Genomic DNA, 14,718 nt, shown 5'->3' on the forward strand with positions numbered 1-14,718 from the left:
ATTTAAAATAAAAAATATGAAATACATAATTGTGTTTATCATCGTAGTATGGTTGATTGTTTTGACTTTTTTTTTTGTTACCAGTTAAACTTGGTCTAACATGTAATAAATTTTATGTTTCTCTTTCTCAAGCATCTTGTGTGGTTTATTGCAAATTCAACGTGAAAATCTTTTTTCTTATGGTTTGTGATTATTGATTTGTATACTTGTTTTCTTGCAAAGAAAGCATATTTTATTTTTCTTAGAATACTCTCTCCACGTTGAGAATAAGTGAAAGATGATCCGATGAGCTATATTTCGTTCTTTGTTTTTGTTTTTAGGGTTATCCCCTCTATTAGGGAGTAAGTGAGAACTCGTGCCCAACACTTCGACGTTTTATTGGAAAAATCTTTGTTTTCAAGGTTGGAGATAAGTTCATCTGTGTCATATGTGATGGAAGCCTGGACTTAAAGGAAGCCCGAGTTAATTAAAACTATAGTGTTGGTTTTATATGAGGCGTTGAAGAGAAAGTCTATTGATTAAATGCAAACTCTTTTTATACGTAGCGAAATTTATTTTTACTTGGCACCCAACTCTTCCACCGTAAGCAAAGTGATAGTAAAATGACTTACCAATGTCTCTCTAACTCTTCACTTGTTATTATGTTATTACATTTAGTTGATATGTCTGTTACCTTTGTTATAACATTGTATTATGAACTTTGTGTATTTCATGTTAGATTCCTTTAAAATTTCAATTGAAATACTTATGTTCATTTTTATATTTTGTGATCAGTAACGAACCTTACTTTTTTTTTTTAATAAAAAATTCAAAATTTAATCTATCAAGTTCGAATTACCAACCTAGTGAGTGAGTGATTGAACAACCACCACCACAATAACAATAATTTTCACGATCCAAAAGTAAATTTTTTAGAAAACATATTTATCTTTTTGTTATAAATTAATTTTGAATTTTGAATTTTAAAATACAAAATTATATTAAATAAAGAGAAAACATTTAAAGTGTTTGAGATTTACGAGAGAAAATTGAGAGTCGAATATTTATAAATATTTTTTAAAATTAGGCTTGAAAGGATCTATTATTTAATTTTTAAAGTTCTTGAGCTAAAATTATTAATTTTGATTGTTTATGTAGATGGAAGCTATAATAGAAAAAGAAAAGGAAAGGAAAACCAATGATGGAAAGGCTCCATTTATTGTTCTTTGCACGGTTGAAATCAAAGTCCGGTTTGTAAACCTACCTTTGTGAAAAAAGAAAAAGGAAATCCTGTAAAATCATCTCATTGGTCTGTGACCTTCATGTGGGTGATCCTATCAATATTTACACGACAGCTCTAGCTATAAGATGAACATACCGCTTTGTATTATTTGCATTTGCGCCTTTGCTTCCGAGTTCCGGCCCCTTCCCAGCGAAGGCGATCTCTTCTTCGAATTAGGGTTTCAGATTACTAAGCTTCTCTCGGGGTTCCTCGTGCAAAATGGGTGGAGGGAACGGCCAAAAATCGAAGATGGCTCGCGAGAAGAACATGGAGAAGCTGAAAGCTTCTTCTAAGGGCGAGTTTCTCTCTCTCTAATTCTTCGCTTTTTATTTATCGACAATTTTTTTTTTGTTGGAGTATTTTTGTTAGATTTTCTCGGCGGGTATTTGCTACCAACGTGACGACTATGCGAGGATGAAAATTTTCTGATTGTTTATCTTGCCTTTCTCGTCCAACAATAAGAATGTTTAGTTCTGTTTTGGGATCCGTGGGGGTTGGGGTGGGTGAGCTGCTGAGTTGATTATTTGAGCGAGTTTTTTGGTTCATATTTTGAAGGTTTTGTTTGCTTTGTTATCAGGAAGTCAGCTCGAAGCAAACAAGAAAGCAATGTCTATTCAGGTACGTCTTGACAATGTTTGATGCTAATTTATATGGACAGCTGAATTAGTTGCTATATCGATACCAATGATTTTGGCCATGGTCATCTCGGTAGTGTCTTAAGGGATATTTTTTTTCATTCTTTGTGCCGCCTGTACTTCAGTTTCTAATTTATGCTGGACATTTTTCTTTTTTAGCCTCGTTTCTTTATATTGAATTTCACATTCAATTGACGAGTTTTTTTTTTTTTCCAATTAAATGGTATGTTGGGCACCTTACATGCAATTATAATGCTGATTGCTGGTGTTCAATTACTAAGATGAAAACTATGAGTTATTTACTGCAAGAAAACAAACACAATTTTCAAAATCCAAAATTAAAAACAAAATGGTACCAAACAGAGCTGAAGTAAATCTTCCAGTGATCATCTTCTGGAACTTACCATTAGAGTTATGAACTATGAAGTACCCATTACATATCTGTATAGCTAAGTTGGGAAGGTCTGCGTGATGGCCACAGCCTGCAGTTAGTTTGATGGTCAAAAGCGAGTAAAGCTTAAAGTTCGAAATTTTGATGGTAGGACATGTTTCGGGTGCTGACTATTGAAAGCAATTAACAACAACCCGAGACTTACGTGGAAACCCGAGAACCGGGAGAAAAACCACGATACTTTAGTTTTTATTATTTTTCTTATGAACAAAAACAATAGGTACAAAGGGAGTATAAATAGAGTACAATAGGAATAAGAAAGGAAAAGATTTAGGAAATATTTAGGAAATAAAATCTTATATTTTATTTTTTCCAAAAGTACTAATTCTAACACTCCCCCTCAAGTTGGGAGGTAAATATCAATGAGTCCCAACTTGCTAACGCAAAGGTCGAAGTGTGGTCGGAGAAGCCCCTTGGTAAGAACATCAGCAATCTGTTGGCTTGAAGGAATGTACGGAATGCATATGCTTCCACTGTCAAGTCTTTCTTTGATGAAATGCCGATCAATCTCAACATGTTTAGTTCTATCATGTTGCACTGGGTTGTTAGCAATACTAATAGCGGCTTTATTATCACAAAAAAGCTTCAATGGTGTCTCACATTCCTGATGAAGATCTGACAAGACTTTCTGGAGCCAAATTTCCTCACATATTCCCAGACTCATAGCTCTGTATTCAGCCTCAGCACTGCTCCTGGCCACAACACTTTGCTTCTTACTCCTCCAAGTTACAAGATTGCCCCAAACAAAGGTACAATAACCGGATGTAGACTTTCTATCAATAACAGATCCTGCCCAATCTGAGTCAGTATATGCCTCAATGGTCTTTCTATTTGTTTTTCTAAACATCAACCCTTTACCAGGTGTATTTTTCAAGTATCTCAGGATTCTGTTAACAGCTTCCATATGTTTCTCATAGGGAGCCTGCATAAACTGGCTGACAACACTCACAGCAAAGGAAATATCCGGACGAGTATGGGATAAGTAAATTAATTTACCTACAAGGCGCTGATATTGTTCTTTATCAACTGGAACTTGATCATCAGAGTTTCCTAGTTTACAGTTGAATTCAATAGGAGTATCAGCAGGACGACATCCCAACATACCTGTCTCGGTTAGCAAATCAAGGGTGTATTTTCTCTGAGACACGGAAATACCTTCTTTTGATCTAGCCACCTCCATTCCAAGGAAATATTTCAGATTTCCCAAGTCTTTGATTTCAAATTCATCACCCATTCTCTGCTTTAGTTGACTGATTTCTGTTTGATCATCTCCAGTCAAAACAATGTCATCCACATAAACAATTAGAATAGCTATCTTTCCTGTTTTGGAAGCCTTTGTAAATAAAGTATGGTCAGAGTGCCCTTGACTGTACCCTTGGGACTTGACAAAGGTAGTGAATCTGTCAAACCATGCTCTCGGAGACTGTTTCAGACCATATAGAGATTTTTGGAGTTTACACACCTCCTGACCAAATTGGGCTTCAAATCCTGGTGGGGGGCTCATGTAGACTTCCTCCACAAGGTCTCCATTCAAAAAAGCATTCTTAACATCCAGCTGGTATAGAGGCCAATCTTTGTTCACAGCAACAGATAGCAGGACTCTAACAGTATTCAATTTAGCAACTGGAGAAAAAGTTTCCGAATAGTCAATACCATAGGTTTGAGTGAACCCCTTTGCAACTAACCTTGCCTTGTGTCTATCAAGCGTACCATCTGCTTTGTATTTGAGAGAGAATACCCATTTGCATCCTACAGTTTTATGTCCCTTGGGTAGAGCACAGATCTCCCAAGTTCTATTCTTTTCGAGAGCCTTCATCTCTTCCATAACAGCATTCTTCCATTCAGGACACTCTAGAGCAGTGTAGATATTTTTCGGTATTATGGTAGAGTCAAGGTTTGCTGTAAATGCTCTAAACTGTGGAGAGAGATTATCATAGGAAACATAGTTGCAAATGGGATGTTTAGTGCATGATCTGGTACCTTTTCTCAATGCAATTGGAATGTCAAGAGAGGGATCATACTCATCAAGTTTTCTTGTATGACCCTGTTCAGCTTCATCGTTACTGGTTTCTATTCTCACCTCAGTCTCATCATCACGGTTCTTTTCTTCCATATTTTCAAGAACAGCAACATCAGACTTGTCATTCTCACTCATTGTATTATTAGTACAAGGTTTTGTAGGGTTTTCCATACCTTGGTCTCGAGGAGGTTCGAAATTTTGGACTGGAGCCGGCGGTTGACTAGTAGGGGACCCAACTTCCTTTCTGAGATTCCTCCTGTAATATGTTTTCCAGGGAACTTGGTTTGTGGGTAAGATTATGGGATGAGGATCAATGTCAGACACGGTAATAAGAGTAGGTTCAATAAATTCAAAGGTGTTGTTAGACTCTTCACTCACATTCTCCCCCTGAAGATGGCTAACAGGAAAGTATGGTCGGTTTTCACAGAAAGTAACGTCCATAGTGACAAAATATTTCCTAGACGGCGGGTGAAAACATTTATAACCGTGTTGGTGAAGGGGATACCCAACAAACACACAGGCCTGAGCCCGAGGGGTAAATTTGGTCTGATTAGGGCCGAAATTATGGACATAGGCGGTGCACCCAAACACACGAAGAGGAACCTCAGAAACAAGACGAGTAGAGGGGTAAGACTCCTTAAGACAATCTAAGGGAGTCTGAAGGTGGAGGATACGAGAAGGCATTCTATTGATTAAGTGAGCAGCTGTAAGAATAGCATCTCCCCACAGATATGATGGAAGGGAAGTGGAAAGCATAAGTGAGCGGGCTACTTCCACAAGGTGTCGGTTTTTTCGTTCGGCCACTCCATTTTGTTGAGGAGTGTAGGCACATGAGGTTTGGTGAACAATCCCCTTGGAGGCTAGAAATTCACTAAGGTTATGGTTTTGGAATTCCCGACCATTATCACTTCGAAGAATTGCAATTTTTGTATGAAATTGTGTTTTGATAGTATGATAGAAGTTTTGGAAAATGGATGGAACCTCGGATTTATCTGAGATAAGGTAGACCCAGGTGAGACGGGTATGGTCATCAATGAAAGTTACAAACCACCGCTTTCCCGAGGAGGTGGTGACCTTGGAAGGACCCCAAACGTCACTATGGATGAGGTTAAATGGTTGTGTAGGTTTATATGGTTGTGAGGGAAAAGAGACTCGATGTTGTTTTGCCCGGATACACACATCACAAGATAGAGAAGAGACATCAACTTTAGAAAAAAGGTGGGGAAATAAATGTTGCATATATGTAAAGTTTGGGTGGCCCAGTCGAAAATGCCACAACATACAGTCTTGTTCAGAAGTGCTAAAGTAGGATGACAGTAAACTAACCCTAGACAAACTACTACATGAGGTATCATCATCAAGGATGTAAAGTCCCCTGCTATGCCGGGCAGTGCCAATCGTCCTCCCCGAGCTCATGTCCTGAAAATAAACCGATTCAGGTAAGAAGATAGCTTTACAATGCAACTCACGAGTGATCTTGCTTATAGATAACAAATTGTAAGACAGTTTAGGGACATGCAAAACATTCTGGAGAGCAAAACCGTCAAAGGGAACTATTTGTCCTTTGCCAGCGATCGGAGCTAGAGAGCCATCGGCTATTCGGATTTTTTCATTACCGGCACACGGGGCATATGAGATAAAGTGTTCTGAAGAACCTGTCAAGTGATCTGTAGCCCCCGAGTCTAAGATCCAGGGATTCTTCCCATCAACGCTAATAAGCCCAAGGGACTGAGGCATACCTGACTGAGCAATGGCACCCAGAGTAGGAGTCTTGGTCTGGCTCACAGTAGGATCAGTTGATTGAGAAGTGCTAGCAGGTGTAGTCTCACTAATGTAGGCACGTCCTGAGTTCTGTTTCTCGTTGGAGGACCGTTTCTTACCTCCTGGGGGACGACCGTGGAGTTTCCAACACTGATCCTTGGTGTGCCATTGTTTCTTGCAGTGCTCACACACAGGAATTGACTTCCCATTATTCTTGTCACTGTCATGATTTGAGGACCGAGCGCTAAAGGCTGCGGAGTCAATGGTAGGGGTAGTCAATACACCCATGGCATTAGTGCGATCCTCTTCCAGGCGGACTTCAAAACAAACTTCCATTAGGGAGGGAAGAGGTCTTTGTCCGAGTATACGACCACAAACATTATCAAATTTGGGATTAAGTCCTGCAAGGAAGTCATAAACACGGTCAGCCTCTTCAAGTTTAGCATATTGTGTACTGTCATTTGGTGTGTCCCAAACTGTCTCTCTGCACAAATCCATCTCTTGCCAGAGGAGAGAGAGCTTGTTAAAATAGGTAGTTACGTCCAAGGTCCCTTGTTTGCAATTATGGACCTGTTTTCGCAGTGTATATAACCGAGAGGCATTCTGTCGTTTCGAGTAAAGGGTCTGAGTTGTATCCCACAAATCTTTTGCTGTGGCTGCATATAGTAAAGGCTTGCCGATCTGTGGTTCCATACTATTAATCAGCATGGACCGAATAAATGAGTCCTCTCCTTTCCAGAGTCGTTCCAAGGCGTCTCCCGGTGGAGGACGTACAGTCTCTCCAGTTAAGAATCCGAACTGGTATCGACCTTCGAGGAACATCTTTATTGATTGGGACCAAGAAAAAATAATTTTGACCATTTAATTTTTCGCCTGAAAAATTCCCTGTAGACGAACCCAAAGAGCCAGTTATATAATTTGACTGTGAATTAGGGAACGAAGTTACCGGGTTCTTGGAATACATCGGCAACTCGGTTGGTTTGGAATGCGTTGAAGATTCGCTCGCTTCAATGTCCGATCTGTTTTGGGGTTGATCAATTCCGTTACCAGAAAACAGCGGTTGCTGTAAAGGGTCAACGTACAGCTGCTGCTTACTGTACTGATTTGACAAATTTACGGTTGAGGGATGCTGTCCGGAGCTCGTAGACGGCGCATGAGGATGCGGATGGCCGGAAGGGTTTGACGGCTGGACATCCGACGGTGCGTAGAAGGGAACGGGATGGGCGGTGACGTGAAACGGCGGCGGCGCGTGGGCCCACGCGCCGGACACGAGCGGCGCGTGAATCAACTTCTGGTCAGACGGCGGCGCGTACGGCTGCGGAACCACTCCCGTTGGGTAGATCGGCGGTTTCTGTAGGTTCTGGAGCAGTTTCTCCATGGCGGCGGCGACGGCGGCGTCCACGGCGGCGGCGATTCCGGCGGCGGCGGCGGCGGCGGCGGCGACGGGTTCAGTTTCGATCTGGGTTTCTCCTAGGTTATTTTCTAGGGTTTCGTTATTGCTTTGCTCTGATACCATATTGAAAGCAATTAACAACAACCCGAGACTTACGTGGAAACCCGAGAACCGGGAGAAAAACCACGATACTTTAGTTTTTATTATTTTTCTTATGAACAAAAACAATAGGTACAAAGGGAGTATAAATAGAGTACAATAGGAATAAGAAAGGAAAAGATTTAGGAAATATTTAGGAAATAAAATCTTATATTTTATTTTTTCCAAAAGTACTAATTCTAACACTGACAATCTCATAGCCACTGCCCGTGTAGAAGAAATAACCTGTGGTTCCACCATCGTTCTTTTGTCCTGATTTTAGAAATAATGTCTTTTTTCATGCTCGATTCCACACCTATCCTAGGATGCTCTTGGGGTATCTTGTCGATTGGTAAATTACTTATATTATTTGTGCTTTGGCATTATACGACTAGAACAAAGATTTGTTTAAACCGAACTTTGCAGCTTGGACATCATAATCAATGTCTTTTACAATGTTATTATTTTAAGCATGTTGTGACTTTCTGAGCTGCCCCTAGGTTTTTGTTGCTCATAGAGGATTTAGAAGTATGTTGTATTGGCAATATTTGCTACTGTTGCGTAGCTTATATATCATTTACACTCAAATATTCTTTCCTCGTGGCTGGTTATGGTAGGGAATAGGTCATTTTGTTTCAAGCTTTGCTTACACTAGATTCCATGATTATGTTTCAAGCATTTTCTGTGAAACTGAATGCAGTGCAAGGTATGCATGCAAACCTTTATCTGCACCACGTCTGAGGTCAAATGCAGGGAACATGCTGAGGCAAAGCACCCGAAATCTGATGTCTATACTTGTTTCCCACATCTTAAAAAATGAAAGAATAAGCAAGTAAGAACACTGTCAAGGCACACTCCGACAGCTTCCTCCTCGCCTCATTGTTTAGATGTCACACTGTAGCAGGATGCATGATTTCTTGACTTGAACCGTGTTTGCACGCTATTTAGTGTGTTTACTTATGGTATTGCTCCCTATGTATCAGAAAATTGGCTTTGGATTAATATATTAGTGGTATATTTTCCATGGTCTTGTTTAACTGGCATAGACTTAACTGTTAGGTGGTTTGATCAAGATTCTGCCATGAATTTACGCGGTAGTTTTGTTATCTTTACTTACAAAATTTGAATTTGACCAATTTACCGAGATTTTATTTTTCACGTGATGAATAGCTTTCATGTTGGACATCTCTTAAAATTCATGATCCTGTCAAATATATTCATAATTTAGAAACGGAAAGAAAGATGAAAAATAACTACTAGACTTATAATTGAAGGGTGGAATACTTTGCTGAAGTTATTAAAATTTTGGTAGCTTAAACTTGCTATTTTGACCATATATTAATGATCTTCACGAAGAATATGGCAATACTTGAAGTGTTGAATGCACCAGCATACACGCTTCAGAATTTGCACATTACATACCGTTCCTCCAGAACAATGAAAAAGCGACTTCAAAAAATAATATAGAAGTCCTTTTTAGCTTCAGTTTCTTAAACTATAATACAGGGCAGCTCATATTTCTATAGTAACACCAACGCTTAAACATCCCATAGCAAATATAACACTATGGGTTATGCATTACTCCACATAATCTAATTACTACTACTGTGTTCGCATCCTGCTATTTTCAGCAGCCCTCACTTGGGAGAAATATGGATGTGCCTGCAAACATATAAAAGCCAAACTATTAACATCACTTCTGAATGCGCTATGATACTTATTGCCCATTTATGTAATGATTTTTTTTTTAATGAGAAATCAAAGGGGAGATCTCACAAAATCAATCAGCAAAATGAATTCACTCTAGTTTGGAATGAAACACAATATTAGCAGTCCTTGAATGAAAGATGCAAATCTATAAACAATAGAAGAAACACTAGGAATGCAAATGTGAAAATATTAATCATGATTGAAACTAGAAAAGGATCCACATCAAAATGTGTATGTTGTATACAGTAGTTCTACTATTTTTGAAAATGCAATGGTTTGGGAGGAAAAGGAACTGTTTCTTCTCTCCTCCCTAATAATTAAATTTATTTATTTTACTAGACAAGGAACAGTTTTTGTTTTTTGGTGAAGAAAGAAAAGGAGTAAGAGGAATTTAATCTTTTCCACTGAACAGTTTTAATACGACTAACTTAGTCTTACTCGCCTAAATCCAATGCATCAAAGGTTCCAAGCAGGCTTTAGATGGAAGCAAGAAAATACAATAAAAAAGCTCTTAATTAGAAAATTTGATGGGGAAAGTTATAAATAAGAGTTCAAATACCATGGCTTCTCTTGCTGTAAGCCTATCCTGGTGATCGTATCGAAGAAGCTTATCGAGAAAATCAATAGCCTGTATTAGGGAAGAGACAGCTCAACGTTAGAAAAAACATCGAATATTTCAAAGAACGTTTCTCAATGTTATGTTGAGAAATTTTAAGAATGTTCAATTCTTTCAACTAAAGGAATTCTTCATTTTATATGAAAAAAGAAAAAGACTATGACAGATAACATAGCAGTAAAGGCTTTGATTTCAGAGCTATGGTTGGAAAAGGATATTTGAAGACGGGCATTGCTCTTGGCTAGATGGGTTTTGAGTCAGTTCATCAGTCATCTCAAAGCCTCTCGGTCTTTTCTCTCCAATTCTTTTGATGATTTTTTTAAGGTAACTAATAATGATACACTGTTGATACATATGTCATAACTTTCAAATAACCAAAAGGAAGGTTAGGTTACCTCGGGAGAAACAAGATGCTGATTGTCTGCATTTATAAATTTAGACCACGGCTTTCTGCTATGCCTGCAGAAATATATTCAAATATATTTAGTAACCTAAACACTATCGTCTTCTAAAATGAGCAGGGGAGATCAATCCAATAAATAAACATACGGCCTGATAGATCTCAACTGAACAATATTCAACTCTAAAAACTTAGTATTAATATCTTAGGTGGACATCTCCGTAACTTGTCGCTTCGCTCATTCAATACAACTTATTCTAAAAGAAAATATCATAACTGGTAAAAAAAGAAGGCTTCTCTTAGCTAAATTAGAAGTGTTTGCTTTCTAGAACACAACTGATTCCATTTCCATAATATCATATCAAAGTTTAAGCACACCTCCCGACAAGTGCATCAAGTTGAGGATCGAGCTCTAGATGATACTTGTTCAAATATGCATTCAACTCATCGGTCCCAAGAACCTGAAATTGCATCCAGAAACAATATTTATGTTCTTTAATTTTTAATATGAAAGACCAATGTACAAGAGAAAATAATTGCCAATTTCACCAAAGTAAATTACCTTTGCAATTTTGACCAGCTGGTCATGATTGTCATGGCCATAAAAGAAAGGTTCCTTGCGAAAAATCTACAAGAAAAAAAACAAGGAAACACTATCAAGCACAAATAACGGGTTTCATAGATTCAGTGTTCACTAAGTTCAAAATTTTTAGAAAAGAAATTTCTCACCATTCCAGCAAACATGCAACCAAGGCTCCACATGTCCAAAGAATAATCATAATCTTGCAAATCAACCAACAATTCAGGGCCTTTAAAGTATCTGAGAGAATAAATTTAAATTCTTTAATTGACAAAAAAAAAAAAAGACTTGTACCCAAATGGATGCAGAAAAACTAAGAGACACTCTTGATAAAACTAAAATGAAATGGCAACAGCTTTTCATTTTGTTTCAATAAGAAAACATGCTTTCATTGGAAAAGGTGAAAAGTACACAAGGTCATAAGAAAGGGAAGGAAAATTTATATACATATACATATGCATAACCCTGACGAAATGAACACCCCCGACCAAAAATGAAACAATAAAATGGGGGTCTAATCTAAAAGGGCCAGACCAAGAGGATACTTGCAAAAACCTTTAAGCCACCAATGGCCAAATGGAAGCATTAAAATAAAACTCTGATGGAAAACAAGTGTTTTTCAAGCATTGAACTAAATCTATGATGGAAAAACATACTTTTAGGTGTTAACATAAATGAATAAGCTCCTGAGTAAGAAGAACCAAAATCTTCTATCGAAGTTTCAAAGAATCTTATAATCGGGGTAAAAACAACTTAGTGACTCAAAACCTAATCACACAAAGTACAAATTATTTGGATTTGATCAGGTTATAAAGTTCTAAGTTGGTTTACATCGATCTGTGGCTATCTGAAATTAGATTGGATTAAATTGAACTAATTGTATGAGAGAAATTACTCGTCCTGTTCAAGTATTTTCTTTTAACACCCAGTCTAACAATGACTAACTGCCAACGACCAAATACTAATGGATGTTACCTTGATGCTACACGAACATTATATTCCTTGCCAGGATGATAAAATTCAGCAAGGCCCCAGTCAATCAAGCGAAGTTTTCTCAACTCATGGTCAATCATAACATTGTGAGGTTTAACATCCCTGTGCATTATCCCTTGAGAATGGCAATAATCCAATGCCTGTATTAAAAAACACGGTTGCATCATATTACTGAGAAGAGCTATACAAAGAGGTGAAGACCCCCACACAGCTCTTATGAAACAAAAGGGTCATAACAATGTAATGGTTTGGACTAACACCCATGACGGTAGCAAGTTAAAGATAAACAGCTCTTGACTAATCAGCTTAAATTGTACCATAAGATCTATAACCCTTGTGAGAGAGCAATAGCCTTCATGAAACGGATTCAATCTCTTTTAGATTATGGTACCTGTAACCATGCCCAACTAGTTCCTGACCCAAAAAAGATTATCCAAACATCTAAAACATACACAAGTTATAACTTCTAGTCATTGCACCACTAGAGGTTGAAGGAACATACATTTTAATGAAGTACGATTACCTTCAAAAGTTCATATATGTAGTAGCGTATATCATAATCAGTCAGTGTTGGATAAAGTACTTTGAAATCTGTGCTGTTCACATACTCAAAAATCAAACTCGGTGTTTTTGAATGTTGATCTCTAACAATGTCGTAAAGCTTGACAATATTTGGACCCCCACAGAGATTCTGAAGTATTTTTATCTCTCTCTTTATCTGCAGAAGATCAACTGAACTTCAAATCCCGTTGAACGTACAGATCTCAAGTAAGAACTATTAGAATCAAAATATGGCAATGTTCCACAGCATTGTTGAACACTTTTAGCTAACAGACGGAGAGTCGCAATATCTTTCTCATAAGCCATTGATGAGACAAAACAACTGAAAGAAACATACCTTCTTCTTCTTCACAGGCTTAAGGATTTTGATTATGCACCGCTCGTTGTTATTAACATTTATTCCCTCGAATACCTCGCTATATTTTCCTCTTCCAACTTTCCGGACAACCTCATAATCGTCTTGATCACTAGGAATAGAGAGAGAAAATCCAATAAAAAGTCAGAAAAAGGAGCTCACATATTGAATCAAAAGTTGAAAATACAAGTACCAAAAAAAAAAAAAAATCAATAATGAACAACGAATGCATTCATCCTCCATTTGATAGGGGAAAAAGTGGACAAAGTAAAGTTTTCCAAATTCAGATCCAGTTTTACAAAGTACAGTCTCAATTTCGACGATCCCCAACTAAACAAGTAGAATAGATATGATAGAGAGAAAGAAAGTAAACTACACACATTCAACTATCCCAATAATTGTATGAAATCAGTTTACTAGTAATTATGCTGTAGAACATGCAGTGATGATTTGTATATATTAAGAAATGGGATATCATCGCAACAACCAATAACCCATCAATGAAGTTACCACCCACCAAAGGAAAAAACCACCGAAAACTTAGGGTTTCAAACCTACCCCCATTGAACAGCAAGAGATTCGTAATCCCAATACTCCTTGGGGCGCAGAACATTGACATCTGCATAAACACGGGCTTTAGACATGACTGGGTAGTTAGAGCCCAACAATCCGATCGGTGTGATCTTATCACCGTGAACAACACCAACAGCAGAGCTGAAGAAGCTAGCGTCGAAAGAAGGTGGAAGGGGAGGGGAGTGTAAGGTCGGAGAGTGGGAGACAGGAAGGAGAAAAAAGACGGCGGAGACTAAGAGAAGGCGGAGGGGGGCATGGTTCATGTGGCTGAGCAGTAGGCCATGAAAGAAGACTTGAGCTTCGCAAGTGTAAACTGAGAGAAGAGAAGAAAAAGAGCGGGACGGGTGAGTCAAGTGGCTAATGGAGACGTCGTGACAGAGAGCGCATTATTGTTGCAGTTTTGACGCATATACTTTGGCTTTCCTATTGCGTGTGCCACTGCCACCGCCCCTCTCTTATTTTTCCCTTTCAATCTACACAATCGGGAACGGAAGAGAGAACGCAACTTGTCGGTCTTTCAAAAGAGTAACATTTAACCACCAAAACGAAACGAATTACTATTTAAAACTATAATAACAAAAGTTATTACAGTAAATACTACTTTTTTTTCATTTTCATTTTCATTTTCATTTTAGATAAAAAGGAATAATTATCATATAACAAATTAAAAAATAAACTTAAGTATTTTTTCTTCAAAATTCAAAAATAAAATTTAAAATGTTAATTTATAAAATCTCAATTTCATGACCATAATAATAGATCATGGTGGGTGGGTTTTATTTTGTTTCTAATCAATTTTTTGTTCTACATTTGTAAAATTATGAACACTATATTAAAAGTCTATGTATATATATTTAGAAAGAATCTAGAAAATATTTCTTAAAATAGCATGAAAATCTGTTAGCTAAAACCGTGAGTTAACTTAAAAATCAAAATCATTGTTGATTTTTTTTTCTTTTAATCGTTATATAGTCTGTATGTAATGCAAGTGTAGTATTTAAAAAATGTTGCACTTTGATTAAATAAATTGGCATGTAATAAATTTCAGCAGTTATACATTTCATATTAAATGAAAAATATTGGATTGTTGTATGATATTTTGCCCCAATCCTAAGAAATAGACAGACAAATACATTTCGAGTTGGAAAAAAAGAACGCATTATTGTTAATATTTTAGAAAATATTGTGTTGTTACATGTTTTAAGAAAAACGAGATTCAAACACCATTTTAGTCCCATCACCCATGTACCTTTAAATGTCTAAATTTGGTT

General features: G+C 37.5%; 2 protein-coding genes across 3 annotated transcripts; one reads left to right on the top strand and one right to left on the bottom strand.

Annotated features, from left to right (window-relative positions):
- Window positions 1–1,204: 1,204 nt before the first annotated feature.
- LOC103484832 (uncharacterized protein At2g23090) lies at window positions 1,205–8,696 on the top strand. Of its 2 annotated transcripts, none has more exons than XM_008442135.3 (3): window positions 1,205–1,556; window positions 1,839–1,879; window positions 8,360–8,696. In XM_008442135.3, the coding sequence occupies exons 1-3, from the start codon at window positions 1,481–1,483 to the stop codon at window positions 8,477–8,479; spliced, it is 237 nt and encodes a 78-aa protein (XP_008440357.1). In that variant the 5' UTR covers window positions 1,205–1,480; the 3' UTR covers window positions 8,480–8,696. The 2 variants fall into 2 exon arrangements, with proteins under 2 accessions (XP_008440357.1, XP_050944736.1); XM_051088779.1 differs by having other exon boundaries at window positions 1,359–1,560; window positions 1,843–1,879.
- Window positions 8,697–8,953: 257 nt separating this feature from the next.
- LOC103484833 (casein kinase II subunit alpha-2) lies at window positions 8,954–13,964 on the bottom strand. The gene is made up of 10 exons (XM_008442136.3): window positions 13,433–13,964; window positions 12,857–12,986; window positions 12,482–12,676; window positions 11,941–12,098; window positions 11,115–11,205; window positions 10,948–11,013; window positions 10,764–10,846; window positions 10,381–10,444; window positions 9,929–9,997; window positions 8,954–9,321 (listed from the first exon to the last, which is right to left on the bottom strand). Exons 1-10 carry the CDS (start codon window positions 13,708–13,710, stop codon window positions 9,262–9,264), a joined length of 1,194 nt encoding a protein of 397 aa, XP_008440358.2. The 5' UTR covers window positions 13,711–13,964; the 3' UTR covers window positions 8,954–9,261.
- Window positions 13,965–14,718: the final 754 nt, after the last annotated feature.

Source organism: Cucumis melo, chromosome 8 (assembly GCF_025177605.1).
Source record: "Cucumis melo cultivar AY chromosome 8, USDA_Cmelo_AY_1.0, whole genome shotgun sequence".
NCBI lineage: Eukaryota > Viridiplantae > Streptophyta > Magnoliopsida > Cucurbitales > Cucurbitaceae > Cucumis > Cucumis melo.

Excerpts from the sequence above, each read along its gene's own strand:
- LOC103484832 (XM_008442135.3), top strand. The coding sequence starts at position 1,481 with ATGGGTGGAGGGAACGGCCAAAAATCGAAGATGGCTCGCGAGAAGAAC. Across the intron at positions 1,557-1,838 it reads GCTGAAAGCTTCTTCTAAGG|GAAGTCAGCTCGAAGCAAAC; the intron begins GCGAGTTTCTCT and ends CTTTGTTATCAG. Across the intron at positions 1,880-8,359 it reads AGAAAGCAATGTCTATTCAG|TGCAAGGTATGCATGCAAAC; the intron begins GTACGTCTTGAC and ends AACTGAATGCAG.
- LOC103484833 (XM_008442136.3), bottom strand. The coding sequence starts at position 13,710 with ATGAACCATGCCCCCCTCCGCCTTCTCTTAGTCTCCGCCGTCTTTTTT. Across the intron at positions 11,014-11,114 it reads GTTGCATGTTTGCTGGAATG|ATTTTTCGCAAGGAACCTTT; the intron begins GTGAGAAATTTC and ends TTTTTCTTGTAG. Across the intron at positions 9,998-10,380 it reads AGCATCTTGTTTCTCCCGAG|GCTATTGATTTTCTCGATAA; the intron begins GTAACCTAACCT and ends TCCCTAATACAG.